Below are 15,602 nucleotides of genomic sequence, written 5' to 3' on the forward strand. Positions count from 1 at the left end.
ACAGTAAAGCTAGCAAGTCCATAAATTGAGTTTTATTCAAAGGGACTGTAGCTGACTTGGAAGGGAAAGTGGCAGCGCTTGACACAAATCAAAATGGCACAAGGGGGCGGAACTTTCAATGGGCGTGGCTAAAGATAGTGCGGTTGCATCGCAGCGCATACACAATGGCTGCTCGAAAGAGGGGAAAGCAAACAATTTTCAGGCCCGCCGCGTCTAGCAAAAAATATGAGAAAAAAATTATTAAAAATTCGGAAAATAGTTGAAAGTCAAGAAAAACTCAACAGAAAGGATGTTAAAGCGTCCGGGGTAAGTTTGATGTAAATTAAGTAAACGGTTACACAGTTCTTGAATTAAAATATCGGGGTTATTTAAATTATGAGAGAGGGGTGAGCTGGGGAAAAAGTTAGTGTTAATCAGTACCCAGTTTGGGACCACAGAGAAAACCAAGGGAGGTACGAGGATTGGGGGAAAAAATTAAATAAATTGTGTCACTGGTGATATTAGTGTCACGGTGAGTGTCCACGAACATTAGAGATCACGGGGAGCGGTAGAATGAAGGAAAGTTGAGTAAAGTTGAACATAGCCTCCACACTTGGTTTATTTTTTAAAACTATAATAACAACAGCAGCGCGATGAACACCGACAGCAACAGGCGCACTTGGATTCGGCTGTAATGTCAATTTTCCTTCCGTCTGCATTCAACGTTTCTTTCTTCTTTTTTTCTTTTTTTTCCTCTTTTTTTTTTTTTTTTTTTTTTTTTTTTTGCCCGATACAGGCTACACACATACACACAAACACACACACTTCACCATGAGCCAGTGTCAACATGTCCGTATCGATTCAAGCATCTCATTCTCCAAACTCTAACGCCAGACGCAACCAACGCAGCGACCACTGTGACACTTCGTCACGCCGTTTTCACTTTTTAGTCCGCTAACTGTGTCGCATTTCGCTCCAGAGCAGGTATCGATCACACGGGGGGGAGGGGGGGGTGCAGTCAGGCTGCGACCAACTGGTGTGGCCGATCAACAAGAAAATTTGCTTGTCAATAAGAGAGCAAAATGGAGGTGGAACTTCAGGGAAACTAATTGGGCAACGCCGAGGATCTGCTTTGTGCAGCTCCCTTCCAGAAGGCTGCAGTCAGCTGGTGTTAGGTTTGGTCGGTGTGGCAGGTTGCACCGTTGCACGTTAAAGTCATTCCTCTCCTATAGCTGCTGCTGCTCATGTTACAGAGCAGTAGCCCTGAGCCTGCAGCGCATAGGCTGCAGATCATAGGCTTCTTCCATTTGTTGCCGATCTGCTCAGGCAGCCTTTGTGTGCTGTGTGTCAGTGGTTAGAGAGCTGATATTGTAACAGTTCCTGAGAGGAAGTGTGTCGTTGTCACTGCTGGTTCGAGTCTCTGTTTACACCTGTCCTGCACCTAAAACCTGGAGTTAAGTCTGCAGCTGTCCTGTAGCCCCTGTGACATGATTTTCACCCTTGGGTCTCTCTCATGATGACATTTTGTCAAATTTGAGACTTAAAACCTGAGACCGTAAAGGAGATTTTCAACCAGATACAATCCATTGATTCCCTTAAAATTCCCTGCTCCTTCTGCCTGTTGTTTCTCTATGATTGCACCTAGTTTGAAGCAGTTTTATTTCCTGTCTTGAGATCAGTGGCCTAATTGAAACCATGGTTAGACTAAATTGTTTCATTTGCAATATAATGCTGTTATTGTGTGTTAAGTGTGTTTTGAGCTGGGGAAAAACGAAACTGTTTTTGAACATGTTTTCATCGAAATGAACAAATCTTAGTCTTGTAAAATATATATAATGGGCAATTTTGTCTTGAAAGTTCTCATTGAATATATTGTTGCAACAGTGAGTTATTAAACACTTTTATTTTGGAGACATTTCAACAGAATAATCAGAATTAGTAAAAACAAAAAAAGCTAATTGTTGTTTTCATCTCTTTTGATATGAAGGACCTAAAGTTAAGATTCTAATAGATGTCACTAACTGGATGTAAAGCATATCCAGTGTATTATCATTATTATTGTTGTTGTTTTAAAAATTATCTAAAATAACCAGGAACATCTTAAAAAGACAAAATATGACTCATAATATGCATTTCCATGTGATATAACAAAATAGTGTCTTTAAATCTAATGTTGGTAATGAAAATAGATGAATGATCACTTTTTGTCAAAGAATGTATTACTGTATTTTTTTTATGATGTGGAAAAGTTTGGTTCTGTAGCATCTCAAGCACCCATAACCCTTAATTATTACAAAACAGTTATAATTATCAGTGTAGTTATTTGTAATAATTTAGGAAATTTGTTATAAATGTAGGAATCACTGTAGATTACTGTGAATCTGTTAACTACAACTTAAAGGCTGATTCCTTTTAACTACTATCATCTTTCAGGTTTTTTGAAAAATTTTGATTTAAATGCAGCAATAGAGAAATATCAGCACAATCAGAATAAAGCTGAAGGGATGATGTGCTTTCTCCTGCATGGAGACCTAAAACTTTGTATGATCAAGATATATATATATATTTGTCAAAGATCCTAGGATGATCATGAAAACCTGTCTTGACAGATAATCTCTGACTGAAAACAGAGGAAAATTATCTGAACCTTCAACAATAATCTAATTGGAAAATATCTGCTGTCTGATGTGATCTATGTATCTAGATTCAGCACAGTTTTGCATCATATTTAATAAAATTTTTGTTTCAGAACATTTTTAAGGCAGAGAGCTAAAATTGAATAGTTTACCTTGTTTGAAATCTTTGTTTAGATAATTCAAGGAAATTTATTTAAATTCCTCTGTCGAGTTATGGAAATCCTAGATCTGAGGGAAGATGGTTTTCTGAGCTAACACGAAAACAAATGTTTGTTTCGTATTACATACTGACATAATCCATAATTATCACTTTGGGTCCTGTTAAATCATTTCACCTTCTTTCTTAATATCATAAGTTTTGCGCTTCTCTGTAACTTTTGTGAATGTCACTCAGCTGAACCTGTGCAAATTGGTTTTTGACGTCAGCAAATACGAGATGAGACATTTGCAATTTGTCCTGGGTTACCCAGTGTCTGGTTATGGGACATTTATTTTGAATGTTTTAAAATAGCATCTGTGGTGTTGCTTGTCAGACCTGACTCTTATAATTTTTATAATCAAAAAGAAGTTTAAAAAGTTTAAAATTTTAATATGGATATACTGCTTATTGCACAGTAACACATAAAAACAGCGATGTTTTTTGACGAGACATGATTGTACCTGTGCAGCATTTTAACATTTGGTGGCCGGAGTGTCCATCTCCTCCCTTTGTCTATTCAGTCCTGGCCCAGATTCTGGGAGTTTTAGGGACTAATTTAAGGAGAATGGAGGTGAAACATCACCATACCTTTCCCTAACTCCTTGAATCAGCCAGGGCTGTTGTGCTGCCACATTTTTATACAAGTGCGTGCCATTAAACAGTGTGATCCCACAATCAATTAAACAGTTCATACATAAGTTTTCACGCAGAATACTCTGAAACACTACTTTGATGACATTTCTTAAAATATAAAAACCATATTGTCATATTTAAATTAATAAAATAAAGAAAACCTGAACTTGTTTTAAGTTGTTGGAAGAAAACCTTTTAACATGATGTCCTTCTATTTGCTTTAAACTATCTGCAAAGAAAGAAAGAAAGAAATATAAAAGAGTTGTAGGTTAAAAAGTTTCTTACCTTCATTAAGGTGTTTTAGGTTGTTGGGGATTTTTTTGTTTGTTTGTTTGTTTTTTTTTTTGTTTTTGTTTTTTTTTTTTCCCCCTCGTTGTTTTGGATGTATTGGACTTCTTGTCCTTCCTGGTGCTCCCAGCAGGACATGCTGTCTCTCTTGGGGCAGCGTGACACGTGTGTCCTGCCCTCTGTGGTCAGTATCGCAGGAGGAAGTTGAGGCTTCTTATGTCGGACTGAATCCACCACGGTCAATTTTTCTCCGCGGCAGATCACATGTGATGTTGTTCCTCTGCAGTCTTGTTGTTATATCCAGGACCACACACTTGGTCTGGTCCGTCTCCAGTAGGTTTGCCCGAGTCCATCTGTCTGTTCCAGGTGGTAGATGGTCCTGGCATCAGGTGCTGCTGATGTAGTGTCCTAATCTCCCAGGTTTTACGGTCTCATGATGTTTTTACAGATAGATGCTCATTCATCTTGATGACTGGACTGGAAAAGTACGTGGGTGGCGAAAAACTCCACCCACTTGTTTCAAATATCTTTCACTGCAGGAAGTGTGCTGTGTGTAGGACCTAGAAGCCTTTAGTTATTATTATAATTTTTTTAGGTTAAATTTCTACATTTGACAGTCACAAAATAATTTGCACTGCAACTGTTGCTGTTGGCTTAAAAATTTGACAAACTACTTAATATACACTACCAGTCCTATTCCTATTCATTTGAACGAGAAAGTGTGTCCAAACTTTTGACTGGTAGTTTCTCTTGTATCTACTGATCCTAAATTGAGATGTTTAAGTACAGGTTGACATGCAGCCACAACATGTTGAGGACAAATTTTAAATAAAACAATTCAGAAAACACAATTTTCTAGGCTTTTGAAGCTGGCAAGTAGCCAGTGGATATTTTCCAATATATTTACTGAGGTAAAAAGTAACTCAGAGCTGTCCACTTGTGACTGGATCAAATGAGACATGTATTAATCCCATAAAAAGAGCCTTTGAGAATATCAAAGCTCCTAGTTCCAGGGGGACAAATTAAATGCACTCTTTCTGTGGAAGACACTTTCATATGAATGTTGAAGAAGTAATGTCAATAAGCAAAATCAAAAAAGGCTACATAAGGCTGAAGAAGGAAAATTTATCATGGAGCTTAGTCACATGCTAAAATACCATTTTCATTTTGAGTAAAAATGCTGCAAATCTGTCATCAAACATTTACTGAAGTTCAGAAAGTACAAACTAAGATAAAAAAGGTTTGCAACAATATTATTGTCAGTTTTAATTTTTTTTTACTGTCTATACATTGTGACATATATAAGGACATTTTAGAGGAAATTTGAGGAACATGTTAACTGTAATGGATCAGTGTGAAGGCTTTGTTTGGCTGAATACTACATGCACCATCATAGTTTTAGGGTTAGGGTTAGGGTTAGTGCACGATCACCTGAAACTAAGTGGACCTGTTTGTTTAGAATAAGCCCTTCTCAACTACATATAGAGCGCAAACCCACCATGTTGCACTGCAAGGTTTCTACAGAAGCCCAGAGCAGACAATCCAAGAACTAGATCCAAAAGAGGACCTTTAGTTACATGAGGGCCAACATAGGTTCTTCTATACTTTTAGGAAGGGAGGAGTGACAGCAAGGGTGTTCAGCTGCAACTTGTAACCTGACCAGTAGATGTCACTGAGTCCTCCACACTGGACCTTAAACACAACATATAACAAAATATAGAAGAAGAAAGTGACTCATCTAATAAAAATATTTATATTATCAATACATTAATCATAGTTATGGTCACTTTCAATTAGGGCAAATAACCATGGTAACCTTAACTGCACTGACTAACCTTTTTCTATTAGCTGACCCTGACCCTCAAAGGGACAGAAGTTTACAGTGTTGAGTACAAGCAATAGATATTTTTAACAGTAGAGCCGCTTCGCCAAATTCCCATGAGTCCTTTATGGATTCAAAACAATGCTTTTAACAAATGGTAAGGGAGTTCAAATGAAGGATGATCATTCAGTTGCTTTAATTTCTGGCAGGGTGGAGACCCTTACCTCATCACTATATCCCTAAATGACGTGGTTACTTTTTGGTAATCACTGGATGAACAATCAGGCATGAACTACGTCTCTCTTCCTCTGTGCTCCAGCAGCAGAAACAGCCTGAAATAAACTTTATCTTCCACAGACTTAATGAAATTTTTCCAAATGTATTTAAGAAAACAATATGTAATAACATATTTATTTGCCAACTGCTGTAAATATTTGGATATGATGTTTTCCTGTTTTATTCATCTGTGCCAGTAAACTATTTCTACATTTAGCTCACTGACTATCCCTCATTGTTGCTACATTAATCAGAGTTCCCTGCTTCTAGCATTAATTGAGCTGTTAGTGATGATGCTTGTCATAAACCATTTAAATGACCTTTTTTCTGTCTCTCTTTCAGCCCCCTGAGTCCGGGCGGTGTTGAGCACATAAAACTGGATAGAATAATCGCATCAGTACTAGTTGGGAACTGTGCCCCTGTCCATGTAGCTGGTCTGCCTTAGGGTGCCATGGCCACAGGAACCCAGGGCCACCGTGACCACATCTTGGAGAAAGCCAAGCTCACGCCACCCACAGGGAGGCGCAGGAGAGCAGAGGGGAAGCCGAAGAAGAACTTCCCCTGCCAGGAGTGTCAGAAAGCTTTCAACAGTCTGGAGAAGTTGAAGGTGCACTCGTATTCTCACACAGGAGAAAGACCCTACCGCTGCTCCCACCCCGACTGCACCAAGGCTTTCGTCTCCAAATACAAGCTGCTACGGTACAGACAAGCAGCAGTACATAGCAGGCTGCGGCATGTTGATTTTCTCTTTACCTTTGGTTGCATTACTAGTCAGAATGTGTGTTGATGATTACTAGTTTTCTGGTCTTTTGATTATCTGTAATGTAAAGCATGCCTATCAAAACATGATTGCATGAGTGCTCATAGAATGTGTCTGTGTTCCAAGGCATATGGCAACTCACTCGCCAGAAAAAAACCACAAGTGTTCATACTGTGAGAAAATGTTCCACCGCAAGGATCACTTAAAGAATCACCTACACACTCATGACCCATACAAGGAGGCGTTCACCTGTCAGGAGTGTGGAAAGAGCTACAACACCAAGCTGGGCTTCAAACGCCACCTCGCCCTTCACGCTGCCAACAGTGGCGATCTCACCTGCCAAGTGTGCCTGCAGCCATTCCCCAGCACCGGGGTTCTTCTCGAGCACCTCAAAACGCATGCTGGGAAGTCCTCTGGCGGGACCAAAGAGAAAAAGCATCGCTGCGAGCACTGTGAGCGGCGTTTCTACACCCGTAAAGACGTGCGACGCCATATGGTGGTGCACACCGGGCGCAAGGACTTCCTTTGTCAGTACTGTGCCCAGCGCTTTGGTAGGAAGGACCACCTGACACGTCATATGAAGAAGAGCCACCCCCAGGAGCTTCTGAGGGTAAAAACTGAGCCAGCTGATTCGCTGGAGCCCATTGTCTATGGCTTGGCTTCTGGGGGCATCAAGGGCGAGCTCCCAGGAATGCTGACAGCAAGGCCACACCAGCTTAACATGTACACAGGCCCCGTCCTGGACACAGAGCCCTTCCCCACCCCCACACACCCCTTTTCTTTAAAGTACCCACTGGGCTCCAACTTTACCTCATACACCGTCTCCTCCCAGGAACGGGAGCATAATCTAAAGGGAGAACTGGAGACCTACCTGATGGAGCTGCAGAGCAGCATGCCCTCCTCATCCTCTGCAGCCCAAGAACCACAACTCTCCTCCTCCAAGCTTGAGTTGGAGCCTCAAGTGGGCGGGCTGGAGGCAGCAAGTGAGGAGGTGTCCATGTCCAAAATGTCCTCATCTGTGGCAGCAGCCACTGCAGGCGACTCTCTGGCCTCATCCTCCTCTCTGATGGATTTCTCACAGCTTTTCAACTTCCTTCCGCTCAATGGGCCTCCGTACAACCAGGCAGGGGGCAGCGTGGGGCAGGGTGTTCCCTTCCCTTCTGCCGAAGAGCCCACACCTCTCGCCCAGCTGCCCCCACAGTCCTCCGAAGGCCCAGAAGTTGCAGAGAGTCCGCTTCAAGGGCTCCCCTCCTCCTTTATATCCAACCTGAGCACACCCACCACACTGCCCCGCTTCCATCAAGCTTTTCAGTGATCCAGTATGTACTGCGCTTGACACACACACGCACACACACACACACACACACACACATACACTTAACATGCATGTCAAACTACACAACTAGAGCACCAAACAGACACTGAAACAAGCTGTAACAAGTTTGACAATATTAGCACCTCTGCCCTTAAAAAATTACAAAAGACAGTAGACACTTTGAGATCCACACTGACAACAGACACATACAAACACACACACCCCCTCACAAAGTTTGGTTTTTCTAATGTTGGGATGCCCCCTGTCATTTATCTTGAAGTAGAAAAAGACTAATCCTCTCAACTCCTTGCTAATGTTCCCATAACAGTAGAAAAATATCCTTGTGCTGCTTTCATGGAAATAACAAATCCAAACTCTTGGTTTTTTTTTTTTTTTGCTATTTGCAATTTTTCTCTCCAATCTGCTCTGATCACAGTCAACATTGTACATGTACATCTGAAACTGCAGCACAAGCAGTGGTTTAATCAGTGCAGAAATGTGCCACACACAACTGGGACAAAAACCTGTTTGTCTGCAGTGATGTGTTTCGACAGTGAGAGCGATGACAGTTTAAACCTAAATTAGCCTTTTGGGAGATGAGGAATCTTCACATAGATGAATGATAGTAGATTGATTGCAATGACATTTTCTTTTCTCTAGAATAGATGACCATAGAATGCATATTTTGCATTGTATATTGTTACTTCTTCGTATAGCACTTTGAACTCTGTGATGCTGTCAGGCTTCACGTGTGACATTTGATTTATGTCTTTCTCATTTGTGGTGGGATTTTTAAAGGACCCGTCTGTAGTTTTTGGAATATTTTTGTCCATTTGCACTCATTTAACTTGTCACAGCTAATCCATGACAGCGATCACATCTGCTGGCGTCTCTGCCAGGAACATCACTGATGTTTTCTTAATAAATCTCTGTGCAGGACAGAGATGTCTCCTCATCAGCAGTAGCAGACATAGCTGATGCACACAATTGAGTTTCAGGTTTATTTCCAAGCTGATGTCAACATGCATGTAGCAAATAGGTTGAAACATGCAAACACATGGACAATTTCTTTTTGATTGATCCATAAAACTAAAATAAAAGTTCATCCACATTGTTATAGACAAGGTACTGAGTAGGAACTACTGAGCAACAATATAACAGTTTTACATTTCAGTTTGGTAGCTTGTAGTTGTCGTTCTCTGACAAAAGGGATGACAGAAGCTGAATTGGGTAATTTTTGAGTTTGTTATTTAAACCCCAACTCATGAAGCCCCGAACAAAAGTCAACCAAATGCAGACAGAGGTGGCTGCTAGCCATCATCAGTGTATTTCATGGCGAAGCAGCCATTCAGCAGCTGGTCTCTCTAATAGCCCACTGCACCACAAATATCTTGGTTGACCAGCACCCTGGTTGACACAGAAAGCTGGCAAAAAGCACAAAGCAATAAGCTATTTACGTGCCTTAGAGCTGGCTCTCTGTGTCAACCACTGCAGTGCACAGATCTCTTAGCAGGAGTGAGGGGGTTCGACTGCTGAGCTGATCCACCCTCCCCTCATTTAGTTTGTGTCCCATTAATTCAAAAAGATAAAAGTCAAAGCAAAGCCCATAAACAATGATGGAGGTTTTACAAACATACATAATCAAATATCACACACACTACCAATCAAATGTTTGTACACACTTTCTCATTCAAACGAATAGGAAAGTGTGTCCAAACTTTTGACTGGTAGTGTATCTGTAGTCAACCCACAGTTCTTTCAGTAGGAGAGGGAAGTGTGATCAGACCGCCTTGTTTGTGAATGTTGGACAGAAGCTAAGCTGTTGAGTCACAATAGATGTGAAAGATACTGAAACTTTGCTTTACATCTGTGAGTGATGCAATTTTCTTTGTGGTACAAAGTATCGCTTGGTTTTATGGAAAGTCTTTGCAGAGGTGGCATGAAAAAAATTTACCTAAAAAAATGCAAATTAGGGACTGCAAAAGTTATTGAGGTAGGAAGGGAGGCTGGCTCTAATACTGTGCTTTTTAGAAAGGCAAGAGCTTAAAACAAGTTCACTGGACCCCTTACCCTACTCCACTCCAGAATATATCATAAATGCAGCAGAGTCAGATTAAGAAGACAAACCCCAATTTAAACCTTTTATGTATAAAGAAACGTTTAACAGTGTGCATAGATTGTTTACCAAATCTTCTTGCCATTCTGTGTCGTTGAAGCAAGAGTTGAATATAGATTATCAATATAAAATATGCCAACAATGCGAACTCCTCATGTGTATATGAAGTCAGTGTAATGTTATGTGAAACTGCCAAATTTTGCTGCTATTTTTGGTGATTTAGCCAAAAGAAAGGGATGGGAAACAAACATGACTTTGAATGACTGCTCCACACCTCAGTTATTCATTTTTTTCTCTTTTTTTTTTTTTTTAAGGCCTGATTCTAAACCTCCAACATTTAAAACCTAGCATACAGGTCAAAGAATAAAGCAATACTGCTTTGTATTTTAGCTCGGCCATTTGATCATGAAAATCAATGTCCACTGTCACATTTTCTGACTTCTTCTAGGACAGTTACACTTAACTCAGTGGAAGTCAGCCCCTCAAAGAGAAACAACATTTTAGCCCTGCAGGGTTTGACTCATCTGACAAACCTAAAATCATGCAAATGTGAAATGTTCCCAGCCTGTGGGTCCCCTTCCAGTGGGCCAGCAAATCTCTTGTAAAACAGAATAGTTTTGATTAAAAAAATTATAAAAAATATATACTTTTGTTTTTACATTTCACAACATGATTTTTTTTTTTTACTCAATTTTATAGTTGTGTGAAAGGCCTTCACACAAGAAGGAAACAGCAGACTGTATACTTAATATTGTTGTGGTGTCTGATACGAGCCACCAACATTGTAGAGGTTTTTGAGCATGCTTTGAGTTGGCGAAGGTCGGGAACCACTGAAATAGAGAACCTCTGTCGCCCCATTCTGATGTCAGCAGTAATGAAAACATACCAACCAATGTCCCTACTCAGATGACTAGAAACTTATACACAGGTTGGCTATGTATTGAATAATTTCATGGCATGATTTAAAGAAGTTAACTTGTGGCTCATCCTTTAAGTGGTTCTAGTGCCTTTCTGCAGGGCATGTAGCTGTCCATGCAAAGCTGCTTGCCGGTGGCTGGTAAAGATCTTTGGTGCTACAGGCAGTTGTGGAAAATATTCCCATCTAACCTTCCTTGGATTGGAGAAAACTAGAATTCATTAGGCCAAAGCTAGTTAGATTTAGATAAACCGTCTTCCCCTCCTAAAGCCTTAATTGACTATCATTTGTATATCATTTGACGATCATCATAACTTACTTGTGTTGTATGTCATTCACTCACTGGCATATTGCATTAATGTGTTTTGTCAGCTGCCCCAACAGTAGCACTTGATCTCTGACTCTGGGACTTGCCAGTCAAATTTACAGAAAAAGAATCAACCCAGGAGCCTACAGACATATGAACTGTGTCCATACTGGATAATTCCTCATTTCACATCATTACATTAACTCTCCATACAGTAAATAGCGTGCTCTGTATCTTCAGTGTATTGTTGTGGAAGTCATATGGGCGGGGAGGCAGGTGTTCCTCTGCTTACAGATCTGCTGATAGTTTCCTGTTAGTTCAGTATGAAGATGATCTTTCACCAGATTCTGTCCATAAACATGTTAGAATTAGATGGCTTTTCAGGATTGTATTGTATCTTTGACCTTGCCTGGTGATGACAATTGGATAAAAGTGGTGTTAAAGTTAGGTCAGATAATACTCAACATTTAGGGTTGCCACGTATCCCAGTTTTCCCATAACTGTTCAATTTGTGTGGATAAACCTAAAAACTGTATATTTTTTCTTCTTTCTGTGGACAAGCTGTACTAACTCTGTCAGGGCTGCAAGAAAAGCATGTTCGTGTTGAATTTCTCAAACAATATAGACTTTTTAGAGGCTTTAAGTTCCATGAATGAAATTGTATTTGCCTTTACATCACTTTTATGGCAGCAGAAGTCTCAAAGCCGAGGAAAACTAAACCAAAACTAGCTAGATGAGTAAAAAGCTTAAGCTAATTGCAGACCCACCAAGTCCTCTGTGCCTTGCACATTTTCCCCTTGTCAAGGCAAGTTTATTTACATCGCACATTTCCTACACAAAGGTAATTCAGTGGGTTTTACATACAGAGAAAAGTAAGAACATTGATATACATAAACTCAGTCATAAAATAATAAAATCATTAAATTAAAATTATGAAAACAATATGCAGCTGACTGGATTAGTTAAGAGAAGTATAGTGCAGGTTTCATGCATAAGCACAAGAGAAAAGAAATGTGTTTAAGCTGGATTTAAAAGTGATCAGTGTGGACACAGTCTAATTCAAATCCTGGCAAATTGTTGAAATCAATGTCAACAATGCAAAAGGGCCTTTTTGTGTATATATACACACATACTTCCTCCTAAACATCCTCTAATACCACACAACACCAACAGCCTCTGCTGACATGTTGCACAAGATGTCTGCATTTACTGGATGGCCATTAAAACTAGGGCTTTGAGTATAGTTTGCAAACATCCTACGCAGCCAGTGATGTCTTGAAATGAGTCGGTAGGCCTACAGATTCATGAAGTGGAAAAGGTTTCTAGTAAATTTCAAACAGTAAACTACAGTTAGCACTGATGCATTGCTTTGACATGTCATTAGCAACTGCTATTACCTCTATTGACTGTATTTAGGTTTAGATTGTCTTAACAGCTGCAGGGCTGCATTGGGTGGTTAGCTACAACTGTTAGCTGTTAGCTTAGCTTAGTTTGGGTTACTCTTATGTGACCTCAGCACTTCACACATCACTCCGTTTTTTTCTTTTTTTTTCTTTTTTTTGTAAGTTTAAAGTTAAAATCTGAGCGATCACCACCCTTTTAGCAGGCAGCCTGAAATCATGGAGTAGCACACAGCAGTCAGCCATGGGCGTATGACAGCTGTCGACTTTCTTACACAGTTAGCGTTGTGCTAGCCTGGTTCACACCTGGTGTAAACATCTAGGCTGATCTTACCATCTTCCCCCTGATTTCCATTGTACTTTCGCAGAGAACACAAGCAAATGTTCTGTGTTTCCACTGAATGGTGTAATGCGATTAAAACTTTTTTCTCTTCCTGTCACATTGGTCCAATTAAACATGGCGGCAGATTAGCAGCAGTGTGCTTGGTTGTGGTTGACACCACAGGTGCAACCACATGAATGTAGAAAAGAGTTCCTATTTCAGTTTTGCAAAACTCATGTTGATGCCAGGTGTGAACTGGGACAATAATTTAGCTCTGGCTTTAAATGGAAATGTCATAGAAACTTAGAAACATAGAAATGCACAGCTAGTGTAGTGTGGTGTCAGCCCAGAGGCATACATCAAGAAAGAATGGGAAAGCTGAGAAATATGAACTCATTTTGTCTATGTATCATGTGACCAGACTTTGATTTTATAAAATAACTGTTAACATTTCTAAGTATATTGTATAGTTTATGAATGCTGTTGACACGTTTTAATCAATATCCAGTCCTACAACAACATTATTGACGGATAAATAGTCACAGAGGTCACTGGCTTATCTACATCGTTCCAACAGAATCCATGTTTATATGTTCAACAGACGGTGGACTGAACACTGTAAATGTGAACTTCACAGCTTGCAAAAATGTTGTAGCCTTCCACCACATCCGATAAAAGACATAGTTACATGAAATGTCAGAAGCTTTTTGTAACGCATTAGTGTTATCAATTACCTCACACACTCATCTTGTTTTTGTGCTCCAGAATTAAAAAATCATGATGAACTAGAAGTGTTAATCCCCCACCCCCTGCCCACTCGCTGAATGACATGAGGAGAGACAATATTTTTCTGGGTTGTGTGAAATGTAGAGTTGAATGTGTTTCAAAGCATTTATGGAAATTTGCTATTTGTATCATGTGATTTTGTGAAGGTTTGTGGTCTTGCACAAAAACCTTTGTCTGTGTGTGTGTATGTCTCTCTCTCTCTCTCTCTCTCTCTCTCTCATATATATATGTATATATACATACACACACACATATATAGACACACACATACATGTATGTATATATATGTGTATATATAGTAATAATAGCACTTTTTTGTAAATTGATTGCCTTAATTTCCTACAATACCTTTTTGTTTAAAACCTTTATTACATTATAGATTATATATTTAGCTCTTTCAGAGAACAATAACATGTAAATACAATATAAATGTTTTATTTTTACAGGTACAATTTTGACAGTGTTTTTCCTATCAAAGTGTCATTTTTGCTTTACTTGCACAAGTGTTCTGTGTATCTCACTGAGGGGGCTTTAGCAAATTGTGTATTTTTTTTTTTTTCTCCCAATATAGGTATATTATTTGAGGCCTTCTCTGACTTTTCATCCAGAGAGCACAGGCAATAATGAAGCTTAAATGGACAGTAATTTAGCACTTAATTATATCATCAACAGGATATATGTTCAGTAACAGCAACATTAATTTTTCTTTTGTGTGTCCTCAGTCATTCTCAGTCATCCTTTGGCCTCAATGTGACATTATGAAAACACATTACTTGATTTCTTGTAGTTTCTGTCTTAAAGCTGTTGCACAGAACCCAGAGATTTGATATAGATGCGTAAAAAATACTCTACACAATCGACAAGTGGATCCAGGTTCAGCATCTGGTGTCCTATCAAATTAATCATCCTAAATCTAAATTGCCCCGGTCTAAGATGTAGGAAAACCAGATTGTATCCCCACTGTCACGTGGTGAACCAGAGGAAGATGCTCTTCGGTGAGAGGCACAGACCTTTAGCAAATCATGTCAAACTTCATATATATATAAGCTTCATTGGTACCAGTGAACTTTATTGAATGTGTATGTAAGAAACACTGCAATACTGCAATATATTTTGGTATTGGATCAAGCTGCTAACATACTTCTAAGGCTCCTTAAGGTGCTACAGACCTCTTTTCTAGTTTTTAAATGTATCATTTGTACAAACAAAGTATCCAGTTTAGCTGAACAGTTGGCATGTGTGTGCCTGGTTGTACTATATAGCTACATATATTTTATTGTACTGTGACTTTTGTAGTCTTTTAACAGACTTGCCTGTAATGCTCCTCACCCCTTCCCCACCGGTGTGTTTTGATATTTGGAAAGTGAGTCGTGGTGAGAGATGAAGACATCGGTGCTGACGCTGAAAAGCGCGACTCTCATTGAAAACGAGCTGAGAAAGTTCAGAGACGAACTGCATTCCAGCCATGTTGGTTTTGTTATCCTCTGCATTTCAACAATGCCATCCTGTGACAATGATGGACTCATTGATAATTCTCAATATTTTACTTCAAATCTATTTTACAAACTACTGTTGTATTTTTATAAATATAGGCAAAGTATTTCACATAAACATATATATAAGTAAATATATATGTATATGTTTATAGGTTGTGTAAAATAAAAATTAATGCTGCAGCTTTTATCCGTTGTTTTTTTAAAAACATTGACATCATCCAAAGAGGCAGATTATTTATTGTCTGGCAGAGTAACCTGATTTGATTTACATACCTTTGCTGCTATGAGAGAGAGCTGCAGTTGTCAACTCCAGTGTTTTTACACAATGTAATGAAAGTTTAATAAACATAA

The 15,602-nt window shown here is 39.4% G+C and overlaps 1 protein-coding gene across 1 annotated transcript; it reads left to right on the forward strand.

Moving 5' to 3' along the window:
- The first annotated feature begins 169 nt into the window (after positions 1-169).
- Positions 170-15,602, forward strand: plag1 (pleiomorphic adenoma gene 1). Its single transcript, XM_029529454.1, has 3 exons — positions 170-306; positions 6,176-6,532; positions 6,720-15,602. The coding sequence occupies exons 2-3, from the start codon at positions 6,285-6,287 to the stop codon at positions 7,906-7,908; spliced, it is 1,437 nt and encodes a 478-aa protein (XP_029385314.1). The 5' UTR covers positions 170-306; positions 6,176-6,284; the 3' UTR covers positions 7,909-15,602.

This window comes from Echeneis naucrates, chromosome 20, assembly GCF_900963305.1.
Source record: "Echeneis naucrates chromosome 20, fEcheNa1.1, whole genome shotgun sequence".
Taxonomy (NCBI): domain Eukaryota; kingdom Metazoa; phylum Chordata; class Actinopteri; order Carangiformes; family Echeneidae; genus Echeneis; species Echeneis naucrates.